This window comes from Manis javanica, chromosome 3, assembly GCF_040802235.1.
Source record: "Manis javanica isolate MJ-LG chromosome 3, MJ_LKY, whole genome shotgun sequence".
NCBI lineage: Eukaryota > Metazoa > Chordata > Mammalia > Pholidota > Manidae > Manis > Manis javanica.
Genome location: NC_133158.1, coordinates 120766276 through 120784658, shown reverse-complemented (window position 1 = coordinate 120784658; position 18383 = coordinate 120766276). Strand labels below are relative to the sequence as shown.

At 39.6% G+C, this 18383-nt stretch overlaps 1 protein-coding gene across 2 annotated transcripts in view; it reads right to left on the bottom strand.

The window, feature by feature from the left end:
• Window positions 1-18383, bottom strand: part of ETV5 (ETS variant transcription factor 5) — a 55289-nt gene that overhangs the window by 7919 nt on the left and 28987 nt on the right. For both annotated transcript variants that reach the window (XM_017648797.3, XM_017648798.3), the window contains exons 8-11: window positions 8547-8803; window positions 6487-6546; window positions 2566-2634; window positions 2233-2402 (exon numbers count right to left, since the gene is read on the bottom strand). In XM_017648797.3, the coding sequence (XP_017504286.2) occupies window positions 2233-2402; window positions 2566-2634; window positions 6487-6546; window positions 8547-8803 (556 nt within the window). The remainder of the gene's footprint in view (window positions 1-2232; window positions 2403-2565; window positions 2635-6486; window positions 6547-8546; window positions 8804-18383) is intronic.

Below are 18383 nucleotides of genomic sequence, written 5' to 3'. Positions count from 1 at the left end.
ACAGTTAAAATGGCTCCAGATTAAAGCCGAGTCAGTCATAATTGAGAGGGTGCTAAGCTGGATGACTATCAAAAGACATTTGATTAGGGGGCCTGCCAAAACGCAGTTCTAAAACCACAATTTCCATGCACAGTGTAATGGATATTATGGATAATTACCCAGAGTGCACTACTCAGCCACACAGCTGCCTACAATTACGTCCCAAACAGCTTCCTCCTCTGCTTCACCCTTCAAGCTCCCCCCATGACAACTTCTCACAGCTTTTTTGAGGAGTTGATATCTTCCTGACATTGACAAAGAGTAGGGCCTGCAGAGCTATACATGGAGTAGAGTGGAAAAAAACCTTTAGCAAATGCTGCATGTCCTGGCACCAAAGTGCACACATGGAACAGAACTGGTCCTGGAACATTCAGAGTTCACAGAAACCTTGGGGACTTCGAGGTGGGATGGAAAGGAGTCCTTCTGGAAGAAACAAAGTTGTCCAGTCGGCACAGGGAGGCTCAAGGTCACCACAGGCCTCTCACGTGACATGGCTGCTTGGCATTTATTAACGTTCTGGATTAATATTAGTTTCCTTATTAAGTAAGAAAGCAGGGACCTTTTGCCATCTGTTCATCATTTTCTTTACCACTGGCAGGAGAGCAGAAGATTCAATAACAGCTTTACACAGGGTCATAACCAGGTTTACCTGCAGGTGTACAGCCTGTGCTTAGGCCTGAGGCAGTGGCAATAAAGTAATAAAAGCTCCTGTTTGTGAAAGGCAGTAAATCAATAAGGGCTGCCCACATGACAGGTTTACTTTCAAAGAGCCTAGTGAGTCTCAGCAACATGCTTTCCTCAAGCCTCACATAAACCAGGCCACGTTATGAGGACGTCGGGTGGATGGCTCTCCCATATAGCTGGAAGCCTAAAACATGGCTCCAGTTCTACATGAGTTAGCTACAAAGAAACCTTGGAAAAACACACCAGTACCAACCCCTGGCTTTCAAGGTAGACTGAGTCTTAACAGAAACTATTTACAAAGTAAGATGCTGGCTCATTGCCATGTTCATGAATGATGCCAGACAGGGAACACCATATGTACTTCTTTTGTAACTGCCTTTAATGAAGCCTTCCTTATTCTCTACCGGTTAGGATTCCTCCTACGCTTCCAATTCACATATTCTTCTTTTCCCATCTTCACTGTTAGACCATTTTCTTCTTCCAAGCCAAATGTGAGGTTGTTACCTCCTGCTGTTAACTTACACACCAACTTATCCATTTGGTGTGCTGAAGTGAGCCCTGGAGTTAACCGAACAACATTTAAAACTGCCGTTCTTGCTCAAATGCCTTCCCAAGAGTATTGTTCCCATTTCAATTGCACCCAACCCAAAGATACCTTTTGGTTTTCTGGTTTAATATACAATGCCTACATACATGCTATCAAAAGGTGCATATGTCAGATTTTCAGGTGCTTATTGCTTTTCCATCTATAATCTCTTTAGATTCTAAGTGAAATAGAAATGAAAAATAAACCCCTTTGGAACATGCCAAACCAAGGGCCTGATATTCAGGGAAGGGGTTCTGTTATGTGTCTTTTCCATTGAAGAAACACTACTGGCTCTGTCTGGTAGAATGGTGGGCCACTCTATCAGCAGTTCTGGGCAAACAGACGGTAACAATATTTCTTTTCCTATTAACAAAATAATAGTTTGGGTCTTCTTTCAACCATTGTGATGCCACATAACACACTTTAAAAAACCTAATCTCATAAGATTGAGCCATCTCTGATATTTTATTTCTCTACGGTACAGCCACTGAGCATACACAGTGGGGTAGTTGCATCTTGTAACATATTACCAAAATGTCATACAGCATGTTCATGCAGTCTAGATACAGGCCACAACATACCAGAACCAGTCGGTTATCACTGAAAGAACCCATAAAAAGCCTTCCCAAGAGGGAAAACAGACCCTTTCTAAATGTAAATCTTCATGGGCCTCCCACACTTGGTGTATGTTTACTAATAGTTCTTATGTATTCTACAGTGGAGAACTCTGCCTGTCCATGAATTGTAAATTGTCCTATGGATAGGAAGGGCAGTGCCAAGCCCAGTAGCCAGGCCAGAATCTGGATGAGAAGGAAGAGCACATTTAACACAATAAAAAGCCTCAACGGGGAGTGAAAGGAGAGCAAACATCATCATTAACACCAGTAGACCACAAACCACCTGAGTCCAGCACCAGTGCTCACCTCCTCAGGTTCTATCAGCTTGAACTCCATGCCTCGGCCTGTCCAGGCAATGAAGTGGGCATTGGCTGGATCATCGAGAAGGGTAACCAAGAACTGCCACAGCTGAAGGGAACCTCGCCTCTGGTAGGGGGGCCCTTCCCGGTACATGGTGGGCTCTTGTTTGACTTTGCCTGTTTGGGGTAAAGTACATAGGCAATACTTTAGTCTCAAATTTCTCCGGTGATTTGGGCAAAAAGGAGTTGTGAATGTCAATCTGGCATTAAAAAGACTGGCTGAGGGGCTCTGATGTCTCCAACCCGCCCGCTTAGCCACAAACTGGATGAGGATGCTTACCTTCCAGTCGTTCAGGAACGACACAAGTGTCGTCAAAGTACAGCCGGGGATCTTTTTCATACGGAAAACCTGAAGGAGAATTCAAAAAGACTATGTTGCTTAGCAAATTCCATCTGCGTCCTACTAAATCTGGATTTAAGGACTAAAATGGAATTCTACTATTTCAGGTCCTAAGCCCTATTAACTGCTGTATCTATGCCAGATGAATGTGGGGGGACTTCAAAAGGACTTAGGTGCCCACGTTCTGATGTAACCACCACGCCTCAGTCAGAGCGGCATTGATTCCCGCTCTTAGAGCTAAGACTGCTGAGAAGCACCAGTAAGTTCCTTCACATCTTGCTTATGAGGTCTGCGTGGATCAGTGCTGCTGTGACTAAGCCTTTGCATCTGAGAAGACATCTCATCTATTTCACTGGGACTAGCTGGGTGGATTTGGTTGATCTGTACATCATCTTGCCATTTTCCTTTTAAGCAAGTATTAATTTCAGCCTTTCCTACAACTTGTCCAGACTGCCCATACACCTCTTTCAATTATGAAAGAGCTTGGACAGTAGAGAACGTTGCGGAAATGAGTAAAGACTTGGGCCTGTGGAGGACTGTGAGGAGCAATACATGTAAAAGCAAGTTGGAGGTATTATCAGCCAGACACAGTGCAAGGAATCTGAAGAGATTTTCTGGCAATAAAACTTATTGTCTAGATAACAAAACAAAGGTCAAGAAAAGGAAACTGACGGGTCCAGTAACACGTGTAAGTGGAAATGAGAGGAAGGTAGGGCAAAAATGAAAGGGGTCAAGGAGAAAGAAGGCTGGCCCAGTGGTCTCAACCCACAAAGCCTGAATATGCATTCAGCGCTGACCACCACGTCACTCGGCACCCGACGAGACTGGAATGCACATCAAAGCCACTTAACAGAGAGGCTGGATGGGGGACACATCCTTCCCTGAGGCCTAGCCTGTTTCAGGGCGTGAGCACACTCTACTGGCACACCACTCCAGAGAAAGTACCAGGGGCTCCTGTCTGGTAATGACGCCCCTGTGCTCAGTTTTCTGGTCGAGTGATCTTGCTGTGTAGTTAGTGCAGACATATGCATGTCAGGTGTGCAGTGGGGACAGGCAGGGGAAGCTGTTCTGCAGGGAAGGGCTATTGTTAGATTTTCAGAGGGATTCACTATGACTTGAAAAAAAACAGTCCCTGAGTAAAGGCACCAAAAAATAACTTGCTATTCTTTTTTCACAATCAACCTAGATCAAATTGTTCTTGGCAGAACCAGTACCATTTTTTAAGAGGTGTGGGTCTGGCAAGACACTGCCCAACTCGGAGGAAACTGAGATTATTGTGAGGTTTGTATTATTCATTTTTGTGTTCTCAGCCCCAAGCACTATTGCTTTGCTTGCTTCACTGTATCAAAGGAAATATATTTTATTGGCATTTATTAATTATTTAATCCAAAAAATATTTATGCCAGGCACTGTGCTAGAAGGGGGTAGATGATGAGAAGAATACAGACATGGCGTTTGCTCTCATGGACCTTGTGTCCCAACTGGTGGAGACAGACAATAAAGTAGGGGGCGGAATATGAGACATGGTGTGGAACATTAACGTGTGGGCCCTGGAGTCAGGCTGATGGACATGGGGTAGCTGTGTGACCGTGAACAAGTTAATTAATCTCTCTGTGCTTCAGTTTCTCCATCTAAGTACTGGGGAAGATAAGAATTCCTACTTTGTAGGGTTGTTGTAAGAATATGATGAGGTATATCTATTCTGTTCCATTGATTTATTTACTTTTATACCAGAGTGCCAAGAATAGCTCCCGGTACATTAGTGCATCACAAAAGATAGTTTAAAAAAAGATAGTAAGTGCACATTGTGATAAGTACTAATAAGAAATTAATTGGATAATGTGAGAGCTTTTTCTTATATTCTCTGTCATAGATTCTAAATCGCTTGAGAATAAAGACAATGTTCTGAATACCTTAGTATCCTCATAGCACTGGTACATAGTAAGTGCTCACTAAATATTTAAATGGATACGAGAGAATCTATAGTATCCATTTAAAAAAGAGATTTAAGAATACAATGCTAACTTTTAAGTCAGGTACTCAGTGACTCCTATGACAAATTTATTTTCCAATCTGGTACTAGGATACTGATTTTTATGACAAACTGTTATATTTTGTATTAACAGCAAGAATTGTATAACCTTTCATGCTTCATGCATTTTGCCTTGGCTGCCAGGCTTTATATTCCATATGGATTTTGATACACCGTTGATGTTTTTATAGCCTTATATAAAGTCACTATAAGTTTCACACACCTGACAAATTTGCTGTTATTTTTAAAGCTTTTCTTTTCTAAGATAAGGATAATGCATTCACAGTATTAGGGAAAAATATAAATCTAGATTAAATTTTAGGTTTGGTTTTCAAACTAATCAGATGAAGACCTGCCCACGTGTATCATTGGTGTGTTTCATGGTTTCCAGGCATCACCACATATGCTTCTTGAAGACATCTGGAAGATGCTATTGGTTTAAGTAAAATTTAAGTCAGTTGAATTTGCACTATCAGTTACAGCAGTTGTGGCCACAACCATCTAATCACTCAAATAAAGGTGGCAGGAAGGAAGAACCTGTTTGAGGAGCAAAGTGGAAATGAAAGATTCAAAACAGTATGCAAAGACTCCAGGTGAGCGCTAAGGCAGGATGGCTATCTTAGTAATCACAGATGCCAATCAGAAACACTTGTTTCACTAACTGGCCTCTGTGGTCAAGCCTGTGTAGGAAGGAGAGAAGAACCATGTCAGGGTAAGTTAGAGCAATTAAGAATGCAGGTCTCTTTGAAACTCACTTCTTTGATGTGTGTGGTGTCAGGGAAAGGAATGGGAGAGGAAAAAAACACATCTAAACTCGCCAGATACTCTGTGTGTAGTAAGCAGCCCAATGCCTTACTAAAAATATTTCCTTTAAGAACATGCTCCTTTCTAAATGTTGTAATTATGCAAAATGTTTTCCTCCCTCTCTTTCCTCACTCCCTCCTAGTTTGTCTGCTGCAGACATCAATTGCTGCTGTAGAAAACATTTGGTAACCTGGAAGAGAGCCCCACACAGCTGTGCCAATCACTGTTAGAGGTCCTGCGGACAGCCCTTCCGCCCCAGGGCTGGACACGCATCAGAGTATCACCGCGTGCCCAGTGCACCCACACTTGGTCTCCCCTCCAACCAAGTCAGTGGGAATCAGCTACCGATAGAAACCACTCTTGTGGACCAATCACAAACACCACCAATGCTTTCTGGTGCTGTTTTATTAGCTCCTTAAACCTTCCTCTAGAGAACAGTGGTCATCAACATAGGATGCACACTGGAATCACCCGAGCAGCTTTAAAAACTATGAATGCCTAGGTCCCGCTTCAGCATTTCAAGGATTTAATTGCTCTGGGTGAGGCCTGGACACCAGAAGTTTTAAAGTAACAAAAACTTTAATATGACAAAAAACAGTATATACTTTTGGGGAACCTTTTCTAAGGAAAAAAGCCTTTTCCCATTTCAGTATTCAGAAAAGTCCTTAGTCTACCATCTCAAGTCATGAACAGTTCCTAAGTGCCAATTTAGGCCAATAGTCTTATATATACAACTATATAACCTCCTCGTATGGAAACCAGGTTGATTCATCTTTGTCTTCATATTATCCCATGGACACTTGAAAGTTTAAGGTCATTACTACTGAAGATGATGGCTGCCTTAAGTGTTCTGGAGCCTGCCTCAAACCCTGTGTGCAAAATAACTGCAGATTATCATCAGTTAGCTTTCCTACTACGGAGCTAAGGATGGTTTAACCTATGATCTCAAATCTTAGCCTGGAAACTTAGTACTTTTAACCTTCCTTGAATATTATTAAAAAAAAAACCAAACCCAAACTACTTACCTTCACGGCTGCTGGAGAAATACCCCCCTCTCATGTAGGATGACTGGCAGTTAGGCACTTCTGAAAGAGAAAAATACCGACATACACAGTCCTGTCAATAGTTTCTGCAGTTGAATCAGCACACCAGCTGAACTGCAGCTCTGCACTAAAGACCCCAAACCTTCTCCTGCTCCAAGGTCATGTCTTTTGGTCTTTCCTGGGAAAGAGGTACCACCCCAGTAAGCAAGATGGGAAGCACCATGACCCACCATCTGGAAGTAGGGCTCTTGACTCATCAAGAGAACTGGGAGGAAAACAATGATGCCTCACTCTCAATAAGCTGCTCCTTTTAGAAATCTAATGTGGTGAGAGAGTTAATGGTAGAAAAGAAATTGGCTTCTGTTTCAAAAGGCCAAACTTGGGCCCCATACTGACTCGGGGGCTTTGGGGTTTGGAGTGGGGGAGGATCCTTCCCAGTTTACTCTCCTTTATAGCTGATGGTCTCATCCAATTCTGCTCCAAGAGGTGAGGGTGTTTTTTAAGCCAGCGACATTAGGGCATTTGAAATTATGAAGCTAGGACAAGAGCGAGTAAGAGTGGGCAGCTGGCAAGTACGCTGGAACGGAAACCCACATTCAAGTGCTCTCTTCTTTAGGCGTCATGTCATCAAAGTGTCTGTCCAGAGGGAAGACAGTAAGTTTGAGCTGGGCCTGTGTGGGACACATGAATCACAGATACAGTGACATCTACTGGGTATCTTGCTTTAAGGGGGTGGGGTGGGGTGAAAACTCATCAGGGACAGATTAAAATGTCAGTCCCAAAGGAAGAAAGTTGCTAGACATGCCTGCTCCTAAGAAAATTCATCAGTCTTCAGAAGGAATGCCAGTGGAACACTTTACAAGCTATCAATACTTACACTTGGTAGTTTTCTATCATAAAGCAATGGATGACTCCCTTCTGCCTGCCTCTCAGCCCTTCCCATAATCAATTTCTCCCTGAATTGAGTGATTTATGTATCATCTCACAGAAGGCCATGAGCAAATTCTATATTCTATTCTGTTTGCAGAAGCCATTAAAAGTACACACTGACCCACCCCCCAACCAACCATCTTCAAAAAAAGCATACATGGGAAAGGATGAAAACCTATCTGCCACCCTCAAATTCCTTTAACACCAACTTCAAAAAAAGAATGAAAAAGCTTAAGGCATGTCTGTAAGAAGGGGAAATAAAGAGGAAGAAAGAGTTTCTAAATGTGCAAACTGCAAAATTCCAACTCTCCTTTCCCCTAATGATCTCATCTAAGATGCCTAGCCTATAAGATATGTAGTCAATGAATGAGTGTGTGTCTGGGATGGGGGACAAGGGTCCCCAAGCGTAGCTCAAACTTCTTGATATGCTTAAGTTTGTAGACAAAATATAATCTATAACCAAATAATGGGTGCCCTAACGTGTTATGTATCTCCCTGTATTCACTAGCAGGCACTGAAGGACAGCGGACCTTCACCAGAGCAAAGCGATGCAACAGGGCAGTAAATCCCATGACACAACGAACAGGGCAGCCTTTTCCATATGCGTCCATCACCCCATATAATTAGGGCACACCAGGTGCTTTCCTGGATCACCATTCACTTCAAGAATATAAAGAATCCCATCCTACATGTGGCCTTTCTTCCTTACGCTTACACTGGGGATTTAGGAGTTTACTGTATTCAAAAAGGATGCTGTAGAACTAAGGGCAGGACTAAACTGCAGAAATAATACTTCCTGTGTCCAGTTGCCCTAAGATAATAGATCTTAAAAAGAAGGGATCACCGAGATTGGACCCCAGTAATCTTTAAGCCTAGACTTAGAGGTGTATTCCACACCACTTTTGAATGCCTGCTGTACTGCCTACCATTTGCAAGGCTTTTCTATTTTGTTTTATATTCAGTTGTGCATAAACATGTCTAATAGCTCCTAAGTTCTTTGTGGGCAACTTTTATAAAAGTGTTCCCTAAAGTCCTATACATGAAAGCACTCCATAATCATCAGACAGATGACTGGGGGGATGAAGTAAGGAATGGCATGATGTCGTACTAACCTGAATCAACGCAGTAATCGCGGGGCTCCTGCTTGATTCCCAGCGGTGACTGGAACCCATGTGCTGTGGGGCCCGGCATGCCTGGGACTCCATGTTCATAGAGTGGGTCATGGTATTCTTGCTTGAATCCCTGAGGGGGTGGGGGAGCTGCAGGGACAATAGGTTCTGACATTTGCCGGTGGTAATTGGGGCGATTATCTCCAGGAACTCCCGACTGAGGGAAGGGGTGGCAGGGTTCAGACAGCTGTCTCTGAAATCTGTAAGAAGAAAGTAGTTACATTTTTTTAACTAAGAACAAGATGAATACCTACTATGATTTAGTACTGGGGATTAGAAGTTCACATGAATGAAATTATTTGCAAAGTACTTTTTAATGCTTATTTCTGAACAATTTAACCCCTCTTCCCAAAACCATATGGCACCTTTCAGATCCCTTGAGTCAGGGAGTGGCAAAAAAACAATCAGAACAATGACATGGTAGCCTCTTATCTTCCTGTGTATTTTTTTCATGCACAGTCTATCTGTATAGTTGCGAATACATAATTCAGATTATGTATCTGAATATATAAAATCACTTATTTGCAAAGAGAGTAACATATACATGTGTTTGCTAGTTCATTCTTATACCTCTAGATACAATTTTTGAAGACCAAAGAGGTACAAATTAGTTTAAAAAATCCCATTCATAATAGCAATCAAAAATATAAAATCTCTAGGAATAATCAGGAAATGTGGGCAATATAACAATAAACTTTAAAACTTTTCTGAGGAAAAAGGATCTAATTAAAGATAAAGTACTTAGGAGTTTGAAGGTACTGATTCACTGAAAATTGTTCTATAAAAGCAAGGCTTTCCAACGCCATTGATAAAATAATTCTAAATTTTATTTAAAAGATCAAATAATTTTTGAAAAGAAATAAGGATCTATTTAGATATTGGCAATATTGTAAAACTAAAATAATTAAAACAGTAATACAGGGAATGAAAGATAGGCCTATCAAAGGAATTGAATGGGAAGTTAAAAACTGTCAGATATATTCCAAAAATTTCCTACTCAAGGTTAGCATTTCAAATTAGTGGTGGAAAAAGTTAGACCCCTGTTTTGTACCACATGCCAAAATAAATTTCCTATGAATGAAAGATTTCAACATGAAACCATATGGTAAAGTAAACATAGGAAAAGTATAAACTTGGAGTGAGGAAATCTTTTATGTATCATACCAACAATTACCAACAGTCTTTTACATAATCATACCAATCTTTTATGTGTCATTATCAGAATCATCAAGATAAATATGGATATACCCGATTATACAAATTTCTATAAGTTAAAAAATATGAGGCACAAAACCAAAAATAAAACAAACCAGGGAAAAGTCTCTGACAGATAGAGCAATGTCATTATCAATGACATAAGAGCTTTTAAAAATTAACAGAAGGTGAACATCCCAAAGAAAAAATGGGTAAAGGACAGAACCAGGAAAATGACTAAAGAAGAAATACTAAGGGTTATAAACAAAAAGTTTAACTTCATCAGTACTCAAAAAAGTAGTAAGAGAGAAAAAGGTTTTCCTGATTACTTGGAAGATAAGCAAGCAGCTAATAATTCTGTGCCTAGCACATAAAAAGCACTAAAATCATAGATATTAGATGGTCACCACTATAAATGTCTAAGGGAACTAGCTAATAAGTACACTGTGATAGAGCCATTTAGTTGAATACAACCATCATATATAATGTAATCTGTAAATATGTAAGGACCTGGAAAGTATTTTCTAGGTATTGTGAAACAATGTTAAGAGTATCAAATTTTTGCAAAACTAAAAAAAGTATTTATGGTGTCATAAAATATTGGAAATATTTGTGCTGAAATGTTAATATTGCTTATCTTTGGGTGGTTATGATTTTAGGTGATTTTTTATCCTCATCTACAGTGTAATAACAAATATGCATTATTTTACAGAAAGAGAGAACAATAAAAGCCTTTTGCTACTAATCAACTGGTAGCATTAACATCCTTTAGCTGTCAGAAAAATCCAGCAGTATGCCAACTTCCCTTTCCCTGTCAGGGAGGCAGTGTAATAAAGGCAGGCTGAAATCCAGAAGCAAGGGCAAATATTCTTGGCTCCAGTTTCTTCATCTGTAACATGGGGTATATTATCCATTAAAATGCTATTGAAATGATGAAATGAAATCATGTCTACAAGCACAGTTTCTGCTGCAGCTGTCACCACAGACAGACTGGCATAGATTTCAGGGGGAGTATAGAAGTTAGAGATGGTCATCCTCAGTGCAAGGCCTCTATCCAAGAAATATGTATCAGGTACTACTCTATGTGTGTAAAGAAAAGCATTTGTGAATACATACATGCCCTCAGGTAGAAAGTAGGAGCCAAAGTTCAGGGAAAAATAAAGGATTTAGAACAAGTAATTAATTTAAAAAAAATCAACAACATAGTCCTGTAACATTAAGGTCTTACTCTCTACTTTTAGTTTGACTCCTATTAATAGCTTTAATCAAATAATTAGAATTTGATTTGAATCAATCTGTGGCAACAGGTGGCCAACAGATTTTTAGACCATCAAGATGTAAAACCTTAAACTGAAGAGATTTGGGTGCAGATAAAACTCTTCAGATTAGGGTATAGCATTGTACTCACTCTATGAGTCTTTGCTACCCTATGAAAAGCAGCACTGGAAGATCATTTTATGACATGAATATCACCAAACAATTTTATAAACACTTATCCTTTTATTTCACACACCAGAAGCATCAGAATCTGCCTGGCCATGTATTACACAGTCTTTACAAACTTTATAAAGTTCACTGGGTTGAGAGCCTTACTCGGGATGCTGCATGCATTACAGTGTACGTCAGCAGGGATACAGATTTTCAAGGTTGCTGTTTTTTAGGGAAACCCTTCCATGGTCTTTCAAAAGGTGTAAATTTGAGACTTGGGTTTATACTTGATATTTTGAATGCAGGCACCAGCAGCCTGATGCAAACCTGTGTTTTTGAAGAAAATTCTGAAGAAGTGGGCAGAAAAGAAAGATGAAGATATTCTTACGGCCTTACTTTTATAAAGTACCCAAACCTCATGCTGGCAGAAAGGAAAAGGAACAAGGGCACCCATCTTTCATATTCTCTCCCCTTTCCCTTCTGTCACCATCTCAGCACCTTCAAAGGTGACCTCACAAATCATTTTCTGTGATGGCTCCAAGTTGGCACAGAACCACTCAGTTCTGTAACCAGAGCTTCTGCAGCTGGCAGGCCCTATCCACCATGTCCGCTTGGTGCTATCTTCTCACCTTCCACACTGAAACTCTAGAGTCAGTCTGATATGGCCCTGTCAGGGAAAGTACTTCCATATGGGCACCAGCCAGCAATCCCCATTCCCTCCCATCACCACAACTTTGAGGATGCACAAAGCTTAGGAGCCTAGGATCTGCACAAGAGATTCTATAACTGGGATTGTTCAGTCTTGGTTTATTTTGAGGGAGTTATGAGTGGCAAAGGGGAACCTTGAGGGCAGCAGGTTACAAAGCCAGCATAATTGAAAAAGAGATTCTCTCTGGGCTTGCTGCTGATAATGCCTTTTATTTGCAGAGATTAGTAAAGTGATTTGGCTCTAGTCCTCAAAATACATTCTGTGAACTTTACTCACTGACCTTTATTTGAACCCCCTTCCCCTTTCTGCAATCCTTTTGAAGTATCTAAGAATGTGTTGTTTACATAATATGGCTATGACAAGATGCCCATTGTTTACTGAGGCAGGCAATCATTTTCAGTGGAGGAGTGGTTTGGTTCCTAGAAACCTCTTATGCTCATCCCCCTTACCACTTCCAGCCCTTCCCGTTCTCCCAACAGAGCCCCGGCCATGGTGAACTCACAGCTGGTGAGCAAAAGGAGACTTCTGACTATCAAGCGAGCCTAAATTCAATAGGTTACAGATAAAGGCCTTTTCGGCGCCAGTTTATTTAAAGAACAAGTTATTTATTTATTTGTCGGATTTATATAACGCCTTTCTTCCCAGGAGCTCACCCACACTACCAACATTTGGTTTACGTTATAAAAACCATTAGATGCTTTTTCTGCATTTCCTTTTCAGTTTCTGCTGCCAACACACAGAGTAAACACAATGCTTAGAGAAAAAAGGAGAAAAGTGTGGATTCAATGAAGGCTACACAGTGGCTATGGGTGCCAGATGAAATAGTGACGGTTCAGAGGCCAGCTGAGAGATGATACATAAAATCAGTCGAGAAACCAACACCACATACTTAATATTTCCATTAAGTCTAAGAGAAGATAGAAAGTAGAGAAGAAGCGTAGCTGGGTAAGAGGCTCTGGCTGTGAAGGCAGAACATCCTGGGCTGAAATCCAATCTTTACCACTTACTAACTGTGTGATCTTGGGAGAGTTATGTAACAGATCTGACCCTCATTTTCCTCATCAGTAAAGGACAACCAGGATACCTGACCCAAAGGTCTTTTGTAAAGATTACATAAGATAATGCATGAAACAGGGCCCAGGGTCTAGCAAACTGTTTAGTTCTCCATACATATCACCTACAAACACTACCATCAGCTGTCTAACTCCTCCTCCAACCCCCAACAAACTGAATTTCAGAAGCTATGCAAATGTAAGGGAAGATCTTAAGGAATTGGGAGAAAAGTATCACACACAAAACAGAGTCTACTAGTTGCCTACCTGGTATCAGTTCTTACTCACAAAAGAATGTTGATTTTTATTCATACTGATTTCACATTAATGTTTATTTTCCTGCCATTTACCAAGAATCAGCTACAGCTGCAAGCAAAACCCAAACACTGCCCTAAATGCGCCCCAGAGAACTCTGCAACAGCTCCCAGGGCCCTCTGAGGCTTACTCGCACTGCTCAGTGGTACACTGACCTGTGATAAAAACATGAAGGGAGGAGGAACAAAATATGGCCTTTATAGGTCTAGATGTTTGATTTCTCAACATCAAATATGGAAGAAGGAAGGTGATGGAAATATGAGATGTCCCCAGGAATATTAGATGGTCAAAGTATTAGTTTTACAACACTACTTCAGTCTGGCAGTGAAGATAAAAGATTAGGTATAAACAGAGCTTCCCATTTAAAAAATTTAATATTAAAAAATGAAGGAACAGAAGTTTCTAAGTTGTGGAATCTACATTTTAAGAAGATTCCTTTAGTATAGTCCTCTTTATGGGAAATAAAAGTGATTTTTAGAAAGTAAAATTGTCATAGACGCTAACTACATTCTAAGTGCCAAAATGATTTCAAAATTTAATCCACCCAATGGTTCTGTGTGGTATCTACTACTCTGCCATTTTCAAATGAAGAAACCGAAGCTTAGAAAAGTTTGTCTTGGTCACACAGACAGGAAGTAGAGCTGAGATTCAATCCCAGGTCCAGCTACAGAGCTTATACTTTTCCACAATTATTTCTCTCATAGTTTCTAAAACTCTCTTGATGAAATTTAAATAAAAATTATATGATCCAGACAACTAGAAAACTTCCATATGTTTGGAAATTAAGAAGTATATTTTTAAAGAACTCGAGCATTGAAAGAAATAATAGAAAGCACTTGGAACTCAATTTTTAAAATACAACAAATCAGAACCTGTGGGATGCAGCTAAAGCAGGGCTTGGGTAGGGAGATCAAATAACTGATTGTCCAAACCAGGATATTTTTGGGAAATATAAAGGGAAGTTATTAACAATGACTTCCAGATAAGGCATAAACAGTAAATGACCAAGAAAAAACTGAATGTGTAGTCACTCCAGCCTTCCGAGAAGTTTTATTTGGTTATATGTTTATACTAAAAAGAAAAAAACTAAAAATTTATGAGTGAATCATCCAACCACAGAAATTAGAAAAACAGAATAGACTGAAAGTAAAAAGAAAATATTCTAGTAAGAGCAGAAAGAAGTCAATGAAACAGAAAACATCCAGAAGAGAGGATGAACAAAGCCACAGTCAGTCAGTTGAAAAGACAAGATGATACTGTCTGCTAAGACTAAGAAAGAAAAGGTCTAGATAAATATCAAGTCTCAAAAGGGGTAAGTACAGATGCCACAGAGATTGTATACATAGAGATTTTAAAAAGGACACTAAGGAACAACTCTAGGCCAATTAATTTTAAAACTCACATAAAATGGAAAAGTTCCTAGAAAAAATAATTTATTAAATTTGCTCAACTAAATAGAAATCCAGGGCAAGTCTATAAAAGGCAAAGATGTTGAACCGGTAATTAAAAATCTTCCCCAAGAGAAAAATCAGGTCAAAATGGGCTTATAAGAAAATTCTTCAAAAAAATTCAAGAACTTCAATTTCACATGAGCTATTCCAGAACATATAAAAAGGAGGATATCCACTATTCATTCATTTGATGGGAATAACCTCAAAGCTAAAAGCCAACAAGGACAATATAAGAGAGAAAAATTATACATTATTCTCACTCATAAATACAGATGAGCAAGTCCTAAATGTTCACTGGAAAACCAAGTCCAGCATTGTACAGAAGAATATAATACCTAACAAACAAGTTGTGTTTATTACAAGAATACAAGGTTGGTTTCATATAAACCAATGTTAACTCACCACATTTAGAAATTAAAGGAGAAATTTTGTTTGGTGATCTCAATAGACGGAGAAAAGGTGTTTGATAAAATTCAATTATTCATTCATATGAGTAACTCTCAGTAAACTAGGGATAGAAGAAAATTTCCTTTAGCTTGAAAAAAGATAACCAAAAACCTACAGTGAACATCATGAAATGCTGAAAAGAAGCCCTTTAAGAGCCAGAACTGAAAACACCTCACACCTAAACCATTAGAAGTACATTTTACAGTCAAAGGAAGTTCCATTAAGCATCTATGAAACACTGTTTCAGATTCCCAAGTAAGTTTCTGCTGCCGTATGTAACATGAAGGAGTTTATGAATACGAGTGTGTGGAGAAGGCATGCGTCAGACACGTTCACTTCATGCCAGGCTGGGCTATGAATGTGATGACAGTCAAGTTCTTCCCTCTAAAAACTTCAAAATCTGAAGGACAAAAATGAATATTTGCAATGGACTGTAAGACAGGAAGTAGAGACAAGAGAAAAACTTGAGTATATTAATGTATGGTTGGCATACAATGCTATATTGCTTTCAACATAGTGATTCGACAATAATACACATTATGAAATGCTCACCACCATAAGTGTAGTTACCATCTGTCATCATACAAAGATATGACAGTATTATTGACTATATTCCCTACTCTGTACTTTTCATCCTCATGACTTATTTTATAAGTGCAAGTTTGTATGTCTTTATTTCCTTTACCTGTTTTGCTTTTTTAGAAGGTGCCCCACGTAAGGGACCCTTTTCTTGATGACTCAGGCGCTCTATTCTATCAATTTCAGCATGATAGCCTATTACAAAACTGATGCCCTTAGGAAGCATCAAGAAGCACAGGTTTCCTTCCACCAGCAGTGTTTTCTTCAATTTTGTATTTTCTTAATTTTTGCTTCTTGATACCAAGTGAGTTAAGAGCAGTGTTTTCTAAAATTTAGATGATAAATTTCTTAGTGGAGCCTCTCCAGTTGAATTGTGGGGACTCCTTCAACTAGAGATGTAATGAGAAACAGTATCATAAAAAGCATATCTGGCCACTACAGTGGGTATAGCAGGAGTATTTCCTAAGTCCCTCCACCCAGCACATGTTAACATCATAAACAGCATGACGAAAAAATGTTCAGGATTGGGATGGCTAAATAAAAGCACTCCTCCTCCTCAGAAGCAGCTGGTCTTTAAGGATAAATGGAACATGTCTGAACATGCCAAGTCATATGACTACAAATCATGGCTTCCAAACACAGCATTTATCATCTAAAAATAAATTTTGAGTTGTGAAGAATCATATACTAAGATTACATAAAAAAATTAAGAGTGTACACTTTTGACTAGGTTATATTTTATTTCTGTAAGGTATAATCCTAGTGAACTCCTATCACCATCAATAAATAAATATGAAGGAAAAGTAAGGTACTAGACTACATGTGGTCTAAAAGAATGGGTCTTAGTCATGGTTTTAAAACCTCAAGAGTTTATTACTCTAGTCAACTGAAGGGACAAGGCAACAATGTGGACAAAACAAAAAGATGTCACTCTGTCGGGTTAGGTAAGTGATATGGGTGTTGAGTAGGACTGTAGTTTAAGAATGGATAAAGTTCTGTAGTCTATGAGAACATTCGGAACCCGCCCCCAAAAAATCATAACCACAACAAATGGTGTAGCTTTAAGTTAATATTTTGGTTCAAGTTAATGTAGGCCCCCCTGTTCTTGCCTAAATGACCTTTAGAAGTTCTTTAACTGTTCTGTGACCTGATTTTTTGATTTGTAAAATAGGGCTTTTTACATTGCCTTGGTTACAGAACTGTCAAAGGCTCAAAAAGGTGGCATTTCCTTGTCTTGCAAAATACTGTGTATTCCTGTGAGGGTTAGTTTTGAAGTAATATTCCATCTGATTTAAATAAAAAGTAAGCAAGGAACAAGCTACAGCTACTAACAAATCATCTGCTCCACTTCTAGGCAGGCATGAAAGTTACTAAATAGGTGATTACTAAGCTTGTTACCATACATAACTGCAATTACTATTATGTTTACAAAACCAGACCAGGGATTTTATTTTCTCTCATTTTCTGTGTGTTATCCAGTATCTATAAACAAAATCATTTGCCATGTTTTTGATGTGTTTTGCATCACTCAGATACTTCGTCAACAACAGACAAAAGCAGTAAGAACAAAATTCAGAGTGCTGGGTACTTGATGCTTAAAAACACAGGTGGCTGGAATACAGATGGGGGTAGAAAAGAGAGCGGGATCGTGATTCCTCAAAGTGTGACAGTAACATAACAGGGCCTTGCCTCAGACTCACCAACTCCATCTCTGGGGTGGAACAAGGAATCTACGTATTTCATAAGCCCTGAGGGAATGCCTGTGCACCTTCAATTTTTTGACTAAAGAGCTCCCATATAGAAGCCTCAGGGCCCTAGTGTTGCTTTCATTTTATTGATTGAGGACCTTGCCCTTCACCCCAATTCTCTCATGGATCTCTGTTATCACCCCATTGTGTGTGTGAGGTTTTTTTGTTTTAGACCCATCATTGCTAATGAGAGAGTGAAAGGGGAAGTGAGTCTGAGATGGACAGGCAGTTTTAGGGAAGAATCATCCCCCAAAAGAAAGACCTACTGCCTGGTTCCTGCCTCTTTCTCTTTGGACAGTTGATGGCAGACACTCATAAATCTGGGGATCAAAACTCCTCCTTTGCGGAGGAGGCTGGGTAGTCTGGAGACAAATCTATGTCATCACCAGGGTGAAGGCTCCAAACTTGGTAGGGCTGCAGGAGGACGGATAGCCTCTAGCAGAATTAGGGTACTGCTTCCCCAATTCAGTTAACCATTGACACAACAATCTGTTTACACATGCCCCTCTGGATAAGAAACAAGGATTGGAAAAATATGAATAAAAGAAATTTAACACGAAGTAATTTTCCTCTAAAGATGGTCTAATAAATACAAAGTTTTCTAAGTATTTCAAATACCAAATATATGCCCCATCCTACCCTTCCTCCACAATTAATAATCCCTACAGAAAATGAGGAAGATTCTGTTTAAACACACAAAATCAGGAAACTATCGAAATAAAAATGGTATCCAGGTCTGAGTCCACAAACTGGCAGGCCCGCATGGTGGTTTTGTCCACAGAGAGATTTTGTTTAGTCTGCAGTGTTGCTGTTGTTTTTAGTTTGAATTAGTTGCCAGCTTAAAAAAAAAAAACAAT